At 32.7% G+C, this 15939-nt stretch overlaps 1 protein-coding gene across 2 annotated transcripts; it reads right to left on the bottom strand.

Annotated features, from left to right (window-relative positions):
* Nucleotides 1–5937: 5937 nt before the first annotated feature.
* LOC107933690 (protein SIEVE ELEMENT OCCLUSION B) lies at nucleotides 5938–9213 on the bottom strand. 2 transcript variants are annotated; one of them, XM_016865964.2, is made up of 7 exons: nucleotides 8951–9213; nucleotides 8754–8858; nucleotides 8220–8668; nucleotides 8026–8135; nucleotides 7466–7602; nucleotides 6904–7386; nucleotides 5938–6807 (listed from the first exon to the last, which is right to left on the bottom strand). In XM_016865964.2, the coding sequence occupies exons 1-7, from the start codon at nucleotides 9173–9175 to the stop codon at nucleotides 6193–6195; spliced, it is 2124 nt and encodes a 707-aa protein (XP_016721453.2). In that variant the 5' UTR covers nucleotides 9176–9213; the 3' UTR covers nucleotides 5938–6192. The 2 variants fall into 2 exon arrangements, with proteins under 2 accessions (XP_016721453.2, XP_016721454.2); XM_016865965.2 differs by having other exon boundaries at nucleotides 6904–7383.
* Between the last annotated feature and the right edge of the window lie 6726 nt (nucleotides 9214–15939).

Genomic DNA, 15939 nt, shown 5'->3' with positions numbered 1-15939 from the left:
AAATAAATAAAATAGAAAATTTTGAATGTTAGTATAGAAATTGTAACATCCCAAAAATCGGATTAGTAGTTGAGGGTTTGAGTCCGATACCAAAATTAGGATCGCAGCTAATAATTAAATAAAATATTAAAATAATAACCAGAATTAAAATTTTAAGTGTGAAAATTGATATTAGGTGCTTGGTAATTAATTAAATTAAAACGGATTTTAAAAACGAAACCGGGTTTCAAAATAATTAAGAAAATAAACTCTAATTTAAACTAAAGACCTATTTGAAAAAGAGGAAAGAGCTGAAATGGGCAAAAAGGGCAATAACCCAATTTTTAAAAATCCGTTACCTATTTAAACACCCAACCGTCCATTTGATCTGTCGTTCAAAATTTTCCCACAAACCTCAAAACTAATATTTCTATTATATTTATTTTATTATATTGACGTTATATTTAATGGTTAAACTTAACAGTTTTAATACTGGAAGGCTTTATTAATATAATGGAATGTAATTAATATGTTTTTAATTATTGAAAAGAGAAAGCATAAAATCAAAAGAACACTTTATTTAGGGAAGTAGACTTACAACTCAAACTATTAATGCAACACAAACAATTAGGTAAAATTAGCTAAGGCTCTTCAATAACCAGTGTGGGATATTAAAAGAGCCTTAAACATTATTAGAAAACCTAGCAAACACGTCGACTCTAGATATGATAATCATATCATAATACCAAACCTACCTCCCCAAAACCATCTTTTTCCCTTTCTTTACTTCACTAAATACAGCAGCGATACAAGAAATACATCTCCATCGCACGACCACACTCAGCACATTGCACCCTCTTCGGATAATGCTACCACCGTTACCCGGAAGGAGAAGGCGAGTGCAATGATGGTCCTCCATAATCCCTTCCAAATTGTTGAATTTTTAGCAAGCAAAGATGAAAAAAAACAAACGAAGCAAAAGAAAAGAAACTTGAAAGAACAAAAACTCAGCAAAGAATTGTAACTGAAAAAAAGTCATTGTAATTTCATTCAAATTTTGAATATATGAAGGTTACAAAAGTATTTGATAGCTACCTACTAATTTAACTGCTCTTACTTAACACTTACTAAAAATAGAGCAATCTTGCATACAAAAGAAAGCTGGCATACCAGCTATTACATCAGTCAATCTTTCCTACTAACTTAGCTAACTCATTACAAAGATTTAGGCTAAGTTCCATAGGAACAAAATATTCAAAAGTAATTCTATAACTGAACCAACTCCATTTCTTTGCTACAAAACAGTATAGCAGCTAAACTTGTACAATTTGCTGCTGCTGGTCTTTTGACCAATTTGTTGCTGTTGGTTCTTTGTTGCAATGTAGGCCACGGCTTCAACACTCCTCCTTGGACTGTATGCAACAAACACCAATCCTTTCCTTCAAAGCATTAAATCGGTTGGCTCCCAATAGTTTAGTTAAAATGTCAGCTAACTGAATTTCTGAGCTGCAATGAACTAAGCTAACCTCCCTCGATTGCTCAGCTTCTCTAACAAAATGGAATTTGATTTTGAAGTGTTTAGTCTTACCATGGAAGATTGGATTCTTGGCTATGGCCACAGCTGATTGATTATCCACACTAATCTCAGTAGGCTGAGTTTGATTTTCATTCAAATCATCCAAAATCTTCCTAAGCCAAATGGCTTGATTCACTGCTGCTGCAGCTGAGATATATTCAGCCTCTGCTGTAGATTGTGCAACAGTTTGTTGCTTCTTCGAACTCCAGCTGAAAACACTCGAGCCTAAAGTAAAGAAGTAACCTGAAGTGCTCCTCATGTCATCAACTGACCCTGCCAAATCGCTATCAGAATAGCCTACAAGTTTCAGCTCCTTTGCCCTCAAAAACTTCACACCAGCATCGATGGTTCCTTTGACATACCTTAACACTCTTTTTGCTGCCTTCAGATGTGCCACATTACTGCAGTGCATAAACCTTGAAAGTAGACTAACAGCATAGACAGTGTCTGGTCTAGTTACTGTTAAATAAAGCAAACAACCAATTAAGCTTCTATATGTTTTCTCATCTACTCGATCATGTTCACTGGCACTTGACAATTTTCCCCCCAATGCAACAGGTGTAGTGACTGATTTGCATTTCGACATGCAAAATTTTTCAAGCACCTTTGAAGCAAATGTCTGTTGACTTATGAAAATACCATCACTTCCTTGTCTGATTTCCATACCAAGAAAATAGGTCATTAGACCAAGGTCAGTCATCTCAAAGACATGTTGCATCTGCTTCTTGAAGTCTTCAATAAGTTCATCTTTGCAGCCAATGACCAGCAGATCATCAACATACGAGGAAACAATTAACAAGGTTTCCTTATGATCTTTCTTAACATAGAGTGTAGGCTCGCTAACACTCTTTGTGAACCCGAGCCTTGCCAAATAGCTATCAATCCTCTCATACCAGGCTCTTGGAGCCTGCTTTAGGCCATATAAGGCCTTTTTCAATTTGTAAACCTTCTGTTCTTCACCAGTGACCTTAAAACCCTCAGGTTGCTCAATAAATATTTCTTCATTAAGAAAGCCATTTAGAAAGGCTGACTTAACATCTAAATGATGCACCTTATTATTTTAGTTTTATGTTTTAGTTTTAGTTTTACATTATTTTAGTTTTATGTTATTTTGTGTAGTGTTTTATTTTTTAGGGACTTTTTTGTTCGTTTGGAGCACACGTTGACCTCGATGCCAATGTGATACCGAGGTTTCGGCCTTTTTAGAGGATTTTTCTTGTTTCCACTTATTATAACGCCTTAATTTATTTAACTTTGTTTTTATGAATTTTGTCATAAATAAGTATTTGTTTTAGTGGTTAAGTGTTTTGATTGTATGTTTGAGGTCTTGGGTTCAAGTCTCATTTTTGGAAAATTATGCTATTTTTTATCCTAGCCTTATTTCTAGTGGTTTGACTTATGTAATACTTTCGGTCAACTCATATTAGAATGAGCATGCTGGTTCAAGTGGTAAAGTGTTAGCTGGTCTTAGGGTCTTGTGTTTGAACTCTCATGTGAACGAAGCATGTTAATTTTTGCTTTTGTGAGTATGTGCCGGTTGTGTTTTAGAAGTTTGGTGAGGTTGAAAATCTGTGGTAGTTGGATGAGGTTAGTGGGTAGGATTCTGTGAGATTGTGTTGTTAGTGGGGGAGTTGTTTGGGAGTTTTAGTTCTTTTTTTAATTTTAATTAATTGATTTTGTTTAATTTTAATTTTGTTTTCCAAAAAAAGTACCCTCTTGATTTTACGTCACTTTTCTATTCTTTTTTCTCTTCTATGTACAATTTTTTTCTTTTTCCCCTCTATTTTAGTTTCAAACCAAAATTGTGTGTTACCTTTGTGGATCAGCGTCGCTATTTCAATTCATCATCTTTTCTTGTGCAACTTCCGATTGCGTTTGTTTCAGTAAGTTTTGTATAAGTGTGGTTTTATTGTTTCTTGGCTAGTGATTAATGGGGTTTTTTTTGTTTAATTCTTGGTTAGGGGAAAGGCAAGAAGCAATTGGTGCTCTTCCAACAAATTGAGCATTAGGTGTTTTCTGTTCGTTGTTGGTAAGTGTGTGAATGCATTGAATGTTGTTGTGTGGCTTTGTTTTTGGATAATTTGTATTTGAGTTTCATAAATGTTTACTAAAATTGGGTGTTGGGATACTGTTTTTAGTGTTGGTGGTATTGGGGTTGATTTTGCATCAGAATAGAACCAGGTGTGTAATAAAAATACGAGAAAATGACGACTGGTGAAAGCCAAAAATCTGGCCTGTCAACGACACACGGGCGTGTGCCTGCCATGTGGTAGGCCATGTGCTACACACGGTCGTGTGGCGGGTGTGTATGTGGCCGTGTGACCAGCTAAATTGGGCGTGTGGGCCATACAGGTGTATGGGCCCATATGGGCATATAGTCCCAAAATTTAGAATTTTTCCCTAAGGTTGGACACGTCATTTCGGTTGACTATAGACCTTCTGTTGAGTCAGTATAAGCAAAAAAAAAACCCTAAAGCATGATATTTTCTACTCTATTAGATTGGTATGAGTACTATGAAATACAATATGTATGATCTGATTATTATGTACAACCATGTGTAGTGCTTGTAAACGAGTATGTGTGACATAGTAATTCTGATATATGTGTTACTGTCTGTATATGGTATTGGGGCGAGATATGCTTAAGTGGAGGAAGTATTTTGTATGAGGTGACATCTCGTCAATATTCTGGTAGCATGGCTGCAATTATTCTGATAAGTTTCGTACGGACACTATGTGGTGTGTAGGGTTGGGTGGGTATTTTATACCCTATGTGGTGTATTGGGATGGTCAGAGTTGGTGTGTAGAGGATGGGGGTAGGACTATGCATATTTGTTTCTGTATGATTCTGTTGATAATCTGATTATGTAAAGGATATATGCCTGCATCTGTCTTGTTCTATTGTATGATAGAATCTGAATTTATGTTTCCATTGAGTTACACACTGAGTTTTTAAAACTCACTTTCTGTTTGTCTGTTCTGTTCAGGTAATCCTCAGGCTTAGGTGGGTCAGTGCGACGGAGGCTCATTTGTGACTACAGGTCTGTAAATTTCATATACTTTAAAAGTTTACTTAAATTTCTGGTTTTCAAAAGTTTTGTAATTTTGGGACTCTCTGGACTTTTGGGTTTTACTTTTGGATTTGGTTTAGATTTGAGATTGCTTGCGTCTTTCAACAAAACAATTTACAAAACAAGTGTTTTATGTGATCTACGCTTTTGAGAAAATAGACTTGGTTTTCAAAATATAATGACTTATAAAACTTCAGCTTCAAATTATTGTTTTGTTTGAAAGAATAAACAATTGATGGTTTTATTAATGAATTTAACAACAGATTCTTTAAAATAAAAAGGTATGATGTTTTTAAAGGAAAAGATAGATTTCTAATTTTTCTTTGTAACATCTTCAAATTCGGCCATAACGTCTAGGCCGGGTTTGGGGGTGTTACACTTATGCTTCATTTGTTTTACATTGAGGACAATGTATGTTTTAAGTATATCAAGGGGAGTACATAGATTTATAATTTTCTTGTTTTCTTTGTTTTGCTCGTTATCTTTTGTTATATATATATATATATATCAAATAATAATAATTTGTTTGTGCTTGAATTGAATGTTGCTTAGACTATGTTAATACTGAGATTATTGGTTGTGAATATTAAATTATGTATTGTTGTCTTTCAAGCATGTAACTTTTGTTTGATATTAGGTAATTTGGTTCTTTTTAAGATAGATATTAATTAGTTCATTTTGTTAAATTGCATAATAGACTAGAGGTAATTACTTTAGTAAATATGTTTGATTTTGTGTCAAATGATAGATAGGTTATATTCATGTTTGTAGATAGACATTGCTTGAATTGATTATCATTCCTTTGTGTAATTATAAGTATGAAAGAAATTGTATTTTGTGGAATGCTTTGAGATGATCTAAGGCATTGTTTGAATAGCTAGTGCTTAAATGAACTCACCTTTATGCTATGCATCCTAGGTTTCTCATGTTCAATTGATCCACCACTAGCTTAGCACAACCATATATGGATAGCATTTAGAATTGATACCATGAATAAATGAAAACAATGAAAGAGAAATAGATTTCGTGTATTACTATCCACAGTAAATACATTTTCTCAAATGGAATAATAGATGATTTGGAAATTAAATTAAATTAATTTCTTTAATTATTATGTAATTAATTGTAATTAGATAATTGAGTGAGAAGTGAAAAGTAAATTAATTAGTTATTACAATTTCACCAAACGAAATGATTAAATTTATTTATACATATGTTTAGACTTTTGTTTAGTCTTTTTTGAAGATGATGAAATCTTAAAATAATAATCATAATAAAAAATTCAAGCCATAAACTTGGGAAACACTTTAGTTAGCAAAGTAGCCTTAAAATTAAAACACAAAATCACATAAAATTTGCTAACTAAGGCTCTTCAATAGACGATGTGGGATAATAAAAGAGCCCTAAACATTATAATTAGAAATCTCACAAACATCACTATATCGTAGACTCTAGATACGATAACCATATATAACTCTAAACAAACATCAAACTATGATGATTGCTATTTTTATTTTCTACTCTTTTATTTGATCCCTCAATAGCAATTTTTTGGCTTTGTTTAGCTCACTCAACACAGCAGCGATACATGAAATACATCTCCATTGGACGTCCACACTCAGCACACTGCACCCTCTCCGGAATCCCGCCACTGTTTTCCGGTAGAATAAGGCGAGTGCAATGATGGTCATCGGTAATCCCTTCCAATTGTTTACGAAGTGCTGGGATAAACCCCATTTGCTTCGCAAGTTTTTCCCATTTATCAAAGCTCTCCATGCTGCTAAGCACTTTATCTCCATTGGCTCTCACCATTTCATCTGAACCAGTGAAGAACACTGCCCATCCATTTTCACTACCGTCATATGCAAGCATCGTCATCACTTCTTGCTTTATAGCATCGTTTTCAATGGTCTTCCCATGTTGGATTTTCGAGTACAACATGCTCTCTAATCGGTTCCAAAAGAACCACACATTGTCATCTTCCCAAGCGTGGCTAAGTTGCTTCTCTTTGATTAGACCAGTAATCTTTTTCACTCGTTCCTTTGAATTGTTTTTGCCAATATAAACCATTTCTAAGCCAATGTCGAGAGCCTTTGCAACCCCTTTTGTTGCGGTAGTGAAACTTTCGATCCATTCCATTTGCACACCACCATAAAAACATACCACTTTCTGTTGGCTCACCTGATTATATAAGAAACCATACAAAACCATGAATAAATTAAGCATATTAATTTATATACATATGTATATTAAAGTTATGTGGAGATGTTCATGTACCCAAGTAGGTAAGTTTGGCTCAAGGCGATCAACGAGAAGCTCAAGGGTCCAAGCTTCAGCTTTCCAAAAATTTTCTTCTTTTTCACTGCTAAATGGGAAAGCTGAATTTCCCCATATCCACATCATGTTGAGTGCATTTGGGCATAAAACCTTTCCTTTTGGATCCAATGTCACCGCAATTGGTTTCTTAACGAAACCCCATACTTCCATTATGTATTTAATCACTGCTGGTTCAATAGCAAAAGGATGATTCACTGTATACCATGGCATAATTGATTGTAAGCTCAAAAACTTTTGTTCATAACCATCATTCCAAGTTGATCTGTCCACAATTGGGAGCCATAGGATCTCATAGTTAAGCTCAGATGATACCCTTTCACCTTTGTAAAGAGCCTCAAGAACTCGAATCTCCTCTTGGGAGATGTCAAGATCTGAAATAAGCAATAAAACATGCTTTCTTCTCAAGACATCATTAAGAACCTGCTAAATTTATAGGAAGTTAATATGCGGTCCAATCAATTTAAAAACATGCTTGAAACTTGGAACATAAAATTAAATCAACCTTGGTCTTGTCTGGATTCAAGAGATAATAAGTCTCTTCCTTGCGAAAGATTTTTAGGAGAATCTTCAAGTTGTCCGTTTGAGGTATTTCAATAGTACGCTTGAAGTCTTCAAAAGCTTCCATTAGCTTCTCCTCATCTGCATCTCATTATCATTATAAGTCATCTCTTTCTATGAATAAAAAGGTAAAAGTATCATTGAGGCCTCTTATAGTAAGAGTTAGATTGAATTTTGTCTATTTTATTTATAAAATTGATAAATTAGTCCTTATATGTTAAATTAAAGAGCAACATGATTCTTTCTATTAAAAATTTCATCATTTTTTATTTTTAAAATCTGGTGTCGCCTTCATGTTAATATATAAGGACTAATTTTTAACAATAGAAATAAATGAAATTGGTAATATAATAACTAATTTACTCTTTGATTTAATGTATAAGAATTAATTTACTCACTTTTTTAATATCTAATATTGGAGGTAAAATACATTCAAACTCTCCATGACACTTTTAGCATGTATACATATGATTTATATTTCTGAGTTCTCTAGGATGGACTCACCAATGCGCTGATAACAAAGACGTAATAGACTTTGAAGGTATTCATGTATGCCACTAACTTTATGTGCTAAGCTTGATAGTTCCCATGCCTCAGAAGTCGATGTAATGAATCTGAACGAAACAAAAGATTTGATTATTGATAGATTTTGTCATCATATTGTGTCATTGAGAGCATGTAAGAAATTCATTACTCACTCGTGTCTCATCCCGACGAGACCCGTAATCTGTGCAGCACAAGCGACGACACTCCAAATGATCCAGTAGGTAGCAGTGGGGATATGAGACATGGCGATCGACAATGGTGGCACATCGATTGAAATAAACTCAGAAGGTAGCTCAGTGAACTCAACAATGCACTTGGTTACATCAATCATTGCATTGATGAGCTTGTTAAGTGCATCAAAGCGGGGTTTCAATGTTTGGGAATGCTCTAAAATGTCGGGTAACTGCTTGAGGAGAGCCACGGATTTGGCCAATGAGTTGGAAGTGCAAAGCTGAACGATCAGCCAAAATTCCCCAAAATTCACTGCGAAAGCAGCTAATGTTAGCACCACTTTTGCATCCCACGAATAGCTTGAAAGCATGTTGAGAATCCCCATTGTTGCTGCATGAGCATCCGCTCCTCCTGAACACTTGCATGATACCTACAAAACATCAAATGTTAGTATCGTCATTTTGCGGTTTCGGAAAAGATCGAGATTCCGAAAGAAAAAAGAAGAACCGAATAACCTCGCAGCAGATTTTGTGTACGATATAAGCCAATGCATCAAGTGCACCATCAATGGCAGACGAGTTGGTCCGATCATCGAGAGCATCGATGTGTCCCGTTCCACCCTACAAGACAAAAAACAAATTACCAATGTCTTGAAATCTTTCTATTTTCATGAATATAAACATCATGAAATCATAAGGTTGTCAAAATTTACATTCACAGCATGATCAATGTTGGGAATGGTATGATGCAACACACTGACAATGACTTGGAGAATTGGTTTAACATCAACAAAACGACCGTCGGGGGCATGAGTCGACTGAATCAGCTTCATCATCGCACCGTCGTCGGATGCGGCGAGCATCTGACGCTCATTCCTCACCAGTTGCTGGGATTTAGAAGCCAGTGATGAGAGTAAGAGTGAGATAGGGGTAGCCATCGTTGAATATACGAAAGTAATACTGTTTTTGATGTTTGACGTGTGATGTGTTTGGTAAGCATTGTAGAGTTTATATAATGATGGGAACATGCACTGGGGAGGGTACTGTGTCTTGTTTTATTACCTGTCCTCTTTCCACATTGTAACTACTTTTAACTTTTATATATGACTAGAAATACTTCTCGTCTTTTTAATTATATTTATTAATAATTACAATTTAAAAATATTTATAATTGCTTAAATACTTTATTATCTTACATACACGAGTTTTAATTATTTAAAAAATATTTTACAATTTCTAAATGTCCCAATTTGAATATCTAAAATAAATAATAATTACAATTTATAGCAAATGGTACAAGAAAAGGTGCTAATTTTTTAACTTTTGCATTTACTTTAGATCATAGTAAATGATCAATAATTATTTTAATTGAACTCAAGGATTCATGTGCCACATTTAACCTTTGAATTTACTTTATTAACTTTACTTAGTAAAAAGATAAAAGGCCCAAAAATCAATATTGTCAATCTTTGGGAAACATAGGATCCCAAACAATGATCTGTTTTCTTTTTACCTCTTATTAAAAGTCAAGTTTTTAAATTGAAAACCATTTAAGATAACCAAAAAATATTGTGAGCACAAAGTTGTATAATATCAAATTTAATTTTTAATATTTATATTATTTTACCAATTTTACTTTTATTTTATTTTTAAGTTAATTTTGGTCTTTTTTTTAAAAAATCGAATTGTTGTTATTTTTTAATAGAAATATTGACTAAAATGTTAAGAGTGCCTTTGGATTTACTGCGCTTGTAGTACAATGAAATCTGTTGCATCACCGCTACAGTAATTAATCTTATCGCCACTGCTTTTTTAACCTAATAAGAGATAAATGAACCGCCCATCTAAATTAAGTTTAAAGCCTTGCATGGGAATTCACATGTACTTTATGTTATTTTTTTATTTTGTACGAAGTCTTTAAAATTTGTTCTTGTTTTTTAATATTTTTAATATTTTTAAATTATTTGTTGGCGTGACATTTGAGACAAATAGCTTCATGTCAGTATGAAATATATATGGACGACCACGTGAATTGTCACGTCAACACCGTTAAAATTTTAATATTTTAACCAATATTTTCATTAAAAAAATTTAACTCATTTTAAGATATTAATAATTAAAAATAGTAACACTTATAAGGTGCCCGCTGCCCATCACTAAGATTTTTCTTTTAACAATTTGCATTAAAAAATATTTAAAATTTTAAGGTATTTTTTTATACAATACAAATGTGAATTCACAGGCCCACAAATGCAAGGTGAAATGAGAGGCCTGCTCCCTCTTAAATGAAAAATTTATTTCTATGTGGTTTAAAATGAGAAAATCTCTATTTAATCCTTTTAAAATGGATGATATTATAAGTTAACCTCATAAAAAAATAGAATTCAATTCTGACTCCATAAACTAATTTTCATACTTCATATATCCCGTTAATTTGGGATTTAATATTTTATACACATAAATTTAAATTTATATACATGGAAAATGGTAATATTTAAGTTTTGATCCCTCTACTATATATAAAGATGTTTCATCTTTATAATTTAATTTATATATTTTATAATATTATTAAGTAGTCCAAATATTTAATATTATTGACTACTTGGATCCAATTTTTGGCGTGAATTTATTTTTAAAAATATTTCGTTTATTATATTAAACAAGGTCAAGCATGGACTGCTTTTTGTAGGTACATCTCAGTATCATATTCGTAAAAGGTCATCAATAAATAATTGTGTAACACGTTTCAATACCAACAATTAATGAGGATAAAATCTTTGAACAATAAGTGGTTGGAAAAATAGCAAGTATCTTTTTTTTTTTTTAGAAATTTTTTACTTGAATCCACTCTTCACCCTACAAGATTGATTTTAAACCCTAAAATGTAAAATGAATGAGAGCATTTGATAATACCAAAAGAAAATTTGGGAGTTTTTGCCATAACGTTGGCACCTCATATAAAATAATGCATAAATTCACTTTAAAAAAACATAAAATTAATTTTTTTTAAAACTATATAACTACTAAAATATATACCTTATTTAAGAAATTTAAGTTTGAATATGATATTGTTGAAGAGATAATCATCAGTTAATTAGTTAGGAGTTGATAGTATATAAATGCATATAAGTTGTAATTTTATATACATGTTTCATTAATAAAAAATTGATATCAAATTTCTTCTTTTTTCACCTTTTTCATATCAATTCTTCACTACTGTCGGAATTCTCTATTGATTGCGGTTTGTTTGTCACTATTTTGTTTTTTGTTCGCGATTTGTTGCAATGGCGAATTCCTCTAATCTTTCAGTTGATTTCAATTACCCCTTGTATTTGAATCCATCTGATACTCCAGGTGCGTTACTCGTTTCTCATCAACTTTTTGGGATTGCAAACTATAATATCTGGAGCGGATCTATGCGAATTGTGTTATTGGGAAAAAAAAAACAATTTAGGTTTTCTAGATGGGACTTACTCTAAAGAATCGGTAACAGAGGATTTGCATTCTCAATGGGAGCATTGTAATGTCATAGTTTTTTCATGGATCTTGAACACAATTAGCAAAGAACTTTCAGCAATGATAGTTTTTGCTTCCAATGCAGCAGTTGTTTGGAAAGATCTTAATAAGTGTTTTAATAAAGTTGATGGATCTCGAGTCTATTTTCTGCATCGTGTGACCATTTCTCACCTTCAAGGAACCACTTCAATGTCTATGTATTTCACTAAATTACGCTTGCTTTGGGATGAGTATGATGCTCTTGTGCCTTTCTCTTCTTCTAGTTGTGAACAATCAAAACAAAATGCTAAACATGTCTATCATAATGGTCATGGAGCGTAAGGGAATGCGGACAATCGTGCTGATAAGGTATCTGGCCAAGATGCGAACGTAAGAGGAATATGTGAAAGTGTCTGGTGCGTGGATATGCATGGAAACAATGGTATTTTCTTCAGAGTATTTGCAAATAAGTGTCCGCCATTAAGAGTCTACCAGATGTAATGAATAAGTCAACACTAGTTATGAGAAAGCGGGACAGTTCTTTAGATTTTAATTCTAAGTATTTATTGACAAAGAGGTCGCCAAAAAAGGGAAGTCTGCTAAGGACTATCTTAAGTGGAATGAATGCCAAGGACTATCTTAGGTGGAATGAACGCCAATGACTATCTTAGGTGGAATGTCCACCAGGGATTAACAAAGGAAGATGATGTTTGTTGGGTCTATCTAGCGCTGAGAAGTCTGCTAATGACTATCTTATAAATGGGAAATCTACCTTACATGATCTAGCAAAGAGATAGTCTATTGGGGACTATCGGTGGATGGGAAGTGCATTAGGACCATGATGTGTTTTTTCGTACTAACTAAAATTTACGACAAAGGTAAGCGCACCTATTGAGCAATAGTATAGCTACGGTGAGTAGAGATATCGTATCCACGAGGACTAAAAGTAGTGGTAATTATCATTTTCCTATTATTTAACCGAAAAATTAGAGTGATGTGTTTTAAACTAAATTGAATAAACTAATTTAACTAAGAACTCAACAGAGAATGAATAAGGAAAATAATCGAAAGATAACCAATGAGAGAGACAATACTCAGAAAAGAATCCACCTAGTGAATTAAACAATTTATTCATTTGGTGTCTGAATCCGTAAAAATCCCTAAGTTATGTTAATATCTCTTTCAAGAGTAAGAACAATTGACTCTAGGTTGATTAATTGAAATCTCTTTCTAATTAAAACCCCTATTGTTTCATTAGCTCGATCTATGAATTCCCTTATTATATTAAACTCTAATCCAGTAGATTTATGTCGTTCTATTTCTAGGATTGCATGCAACTCCACTCAATTATGCTAAATTTACTCTTAATCAGAGACTTTTGCTCCACTGGTTAAGCACACTAAACATGAATTGATATCTCGAAAATATTAAAACAAGAAATAAGCACACATAATTGATAACAAGAATCAAGTATTTATCATGTAAAATAGAAATTAAATAATAAAATTCATCATAGGTTCTATCTTCCCTAGGTATCTAAGGAATTTGTTTATAATTGTGTATAAAAACATCTCAAAGTTAGAAAAACGACAAGAAATAAAGAAACTCATAAAAACTTTAATAGAAATTAAAAGGAGATCTTCAATCTTGATGGAGATCTACTTCAGAGTTGGCTCCTAATGGTGTTCTTCGAGTGTTTTCTTCGATATTCTCTGATGACTCTTTTTTCCCTTTCTCTAATTGGTATTTATAGACTTTAGAATGCTTAGAAAGTCTAAAAATTGCATTTTTTTCACGCATTTCAATTCAAGTTGTGAAAACGACACGGCCTAGCACATGGCCGTGTGTCCAGCCCGTGTGGCTCCTAAAAATAGCTCTATTTGTCCGATTTTGACTTAGTTTTCGCTCATTTTGCTCTCAAATGTTCTCTTAAGTATATAAACATGAATTTAAGGATTATGAGCATTAAATTCACTAATTTGCATAAAAAATCATCCAAAAACGCATTAAGAATGAGGAAAGCCCAGTGGGACCATCTTACAATTAGTACAATTTCGCAAGAAAAGCGTAGTGTATGATGTTTTCCAAGTCTTATATTTGAATGTTATATACGAGGATGTAGGTAAACGATCTTTCCTTTAGAAGGGTATATGCATAAGCTAAGTTATAAAAAGGTAAATGTCGAGATAATACAGTAAGTCGATATTGAGTTCAATGTGGAATGAAGGGATTAAAGTAAGAATCTGCCATGGTGGTGAGATATCTATAAGTCTGCTAAAGGTAGTCGATAATTAGTATATCAGCTTGCGTGGTAATCTCTTGATAAGTCAATCCAGGAAGGTAAAATGAAAGTCCGAGATGAAGCTAGACAAAGTCAAGTACCAAAAAGGGGTGTCAAGATTTTGGCCAAGGGATTTGGTTGGCTGCATCAAATAAACAACAGCTTGTTGCCTATTGCAATTCAGATTGGGCCACGTGCCCCATGTCTAGAAGGTTCATCAGTGGTTTCTTCATCAAACTTGTAGATTCTCTCATCTCCTGAAAGTCAAAGCAGAATATAGTCTCACATTCATCAGCTGAAGTTGAGTATAGAAGCATGGCATTGATAATTGCGGACATAGTATGGTTGGATGGCTTATTAAAAGAAATATGCCTTGATAAACGTGATCCAGCGTTGTTACTTTCTGACAGTCAAGCAGCACTCCCGATTGTAGCAAATCTTATATTCCATGAGCGAACCAAACATATAGAAATTGATTGTCACTTTGTAAGAGAAAAAATATGAGATGAGTTGGTTTGAACACAGTATATGTGCACTAATAAACAACTTGCAAATGTGATGACTAAGGCACTTGGAGTCCAGTAACATGAATATTTGATATCCAAGTTGGGGGTCAATGATCTCTGTCACCCTCCAACTTCAGGGGAAGTGTTGAAAAGATAATCATTACTTAGTTGTTGAAGAGATAATCATCAGTTAGTTAGTTGGTTAGTTAGGAGCTGATAGTTAGTATATCAATACATATCTTGTAATTTTATATAGAGTAACTGATATCAAATTTCTTCTTTCTTTCACCTTTTCACATCAATTCATCACTACTGCTGCAATTCTCAACAAATATTTATATTAATGTATCACATATATAAAAATGTAAGAAAATAAAAAAATATACATAAAATGAATTATTAATTTATCACAATTTATATAAATTTATAGAACTTTTAGCATAAAAATAAAACAAAAATAAGATAGCATTTTTTTCTCTAAATTAAATTATTATAATAAATTATGAAAAATAGGTTGAAGAATAATATTACGATGTTGACGCAAAAAATTAAATTGAATCATTATCTATAAGTTTCTAATTGAGTTGGTGTCACAAGTCAATCGAGTACCAACTCAATTAGAAAATTACCAAGGTACTTATTTATGTACAAAGCAAGTTATAGGCTGTTTTACCCAAATAACCCAAAAAAATATTATATTTACAAAAATAACTCAGGTTTAAAAACAATCACCAAAATAACCTAAAATGGCCATTGACAGGCCAGCACCCAAAATTTTTTTTTTGTTTTTTTCTTTTTCGTATATCCGTATTTCAGTATTACACAATTTTTAAAAAAAATACATGGGTTCCGGCCATTGACAGGCCAGAACCCAAAAAAATAATTTTTTTAAGTCTGACACAATGATTAGCCAATCATTGGTGCAAAAAAAGAGTGAGTACTGTTCATTTTAGGTTATTTTGGTGATTGTTTTTAAACCTGGGTTATTTTTGTAAATATAATATTTTTTTGGGTTATTTGGGTAAAACAACCTTTACAATACTATTATGAAAGTGTTTTTGTCTTTTTACATTTGTAAATAAATAAAAATTTAGACATAATAAGATTTGAACTCGTGACACAATAAACTTTAAACAATTAAGTTTACCATTTATATCAAAGCATCATTTTATTTTTGTATGAACTTTTAATAAATATATTTGTTTCATAATTTTTTCACATAACGTAAATATTACATAATCTAGTAATTATAAACAAGAGATAAACACGACATACATATATGAAGGCGTCTATAAAAATATAGGGAAACTAAATTACCAATAATTAATTTAATGTCAAACATACGTTAATATCATAAAAATTGTTCTATAAGAAGGGAAAAGAATATTGGCTTACACGTGTCAAGCTGAGGAAAATTATT

The sequence above is a fragment of the Gossypium hirsutum genome, chromosome D03 (assembly GCF_007990345.1).
Source record: "Gossypium hirsutum isolate 1008001.06 chromosome D03, Gossypium_hirsutum_v2.1, whole genome shotgun sequence".
In the NCBI taxonomy this organism is placed as follows: Eukaryota; Viridiplantae; Streptophyta; class Magnoliopsida; order Malvales; family Malvaceae; genus Gossypium; species Gossypium hirsutum.
The sequence above is the reverse complement of the archived record's forward strand: the minus strand, read 5'-3'. Positions and strand labels throughout refer to the sequence as shown.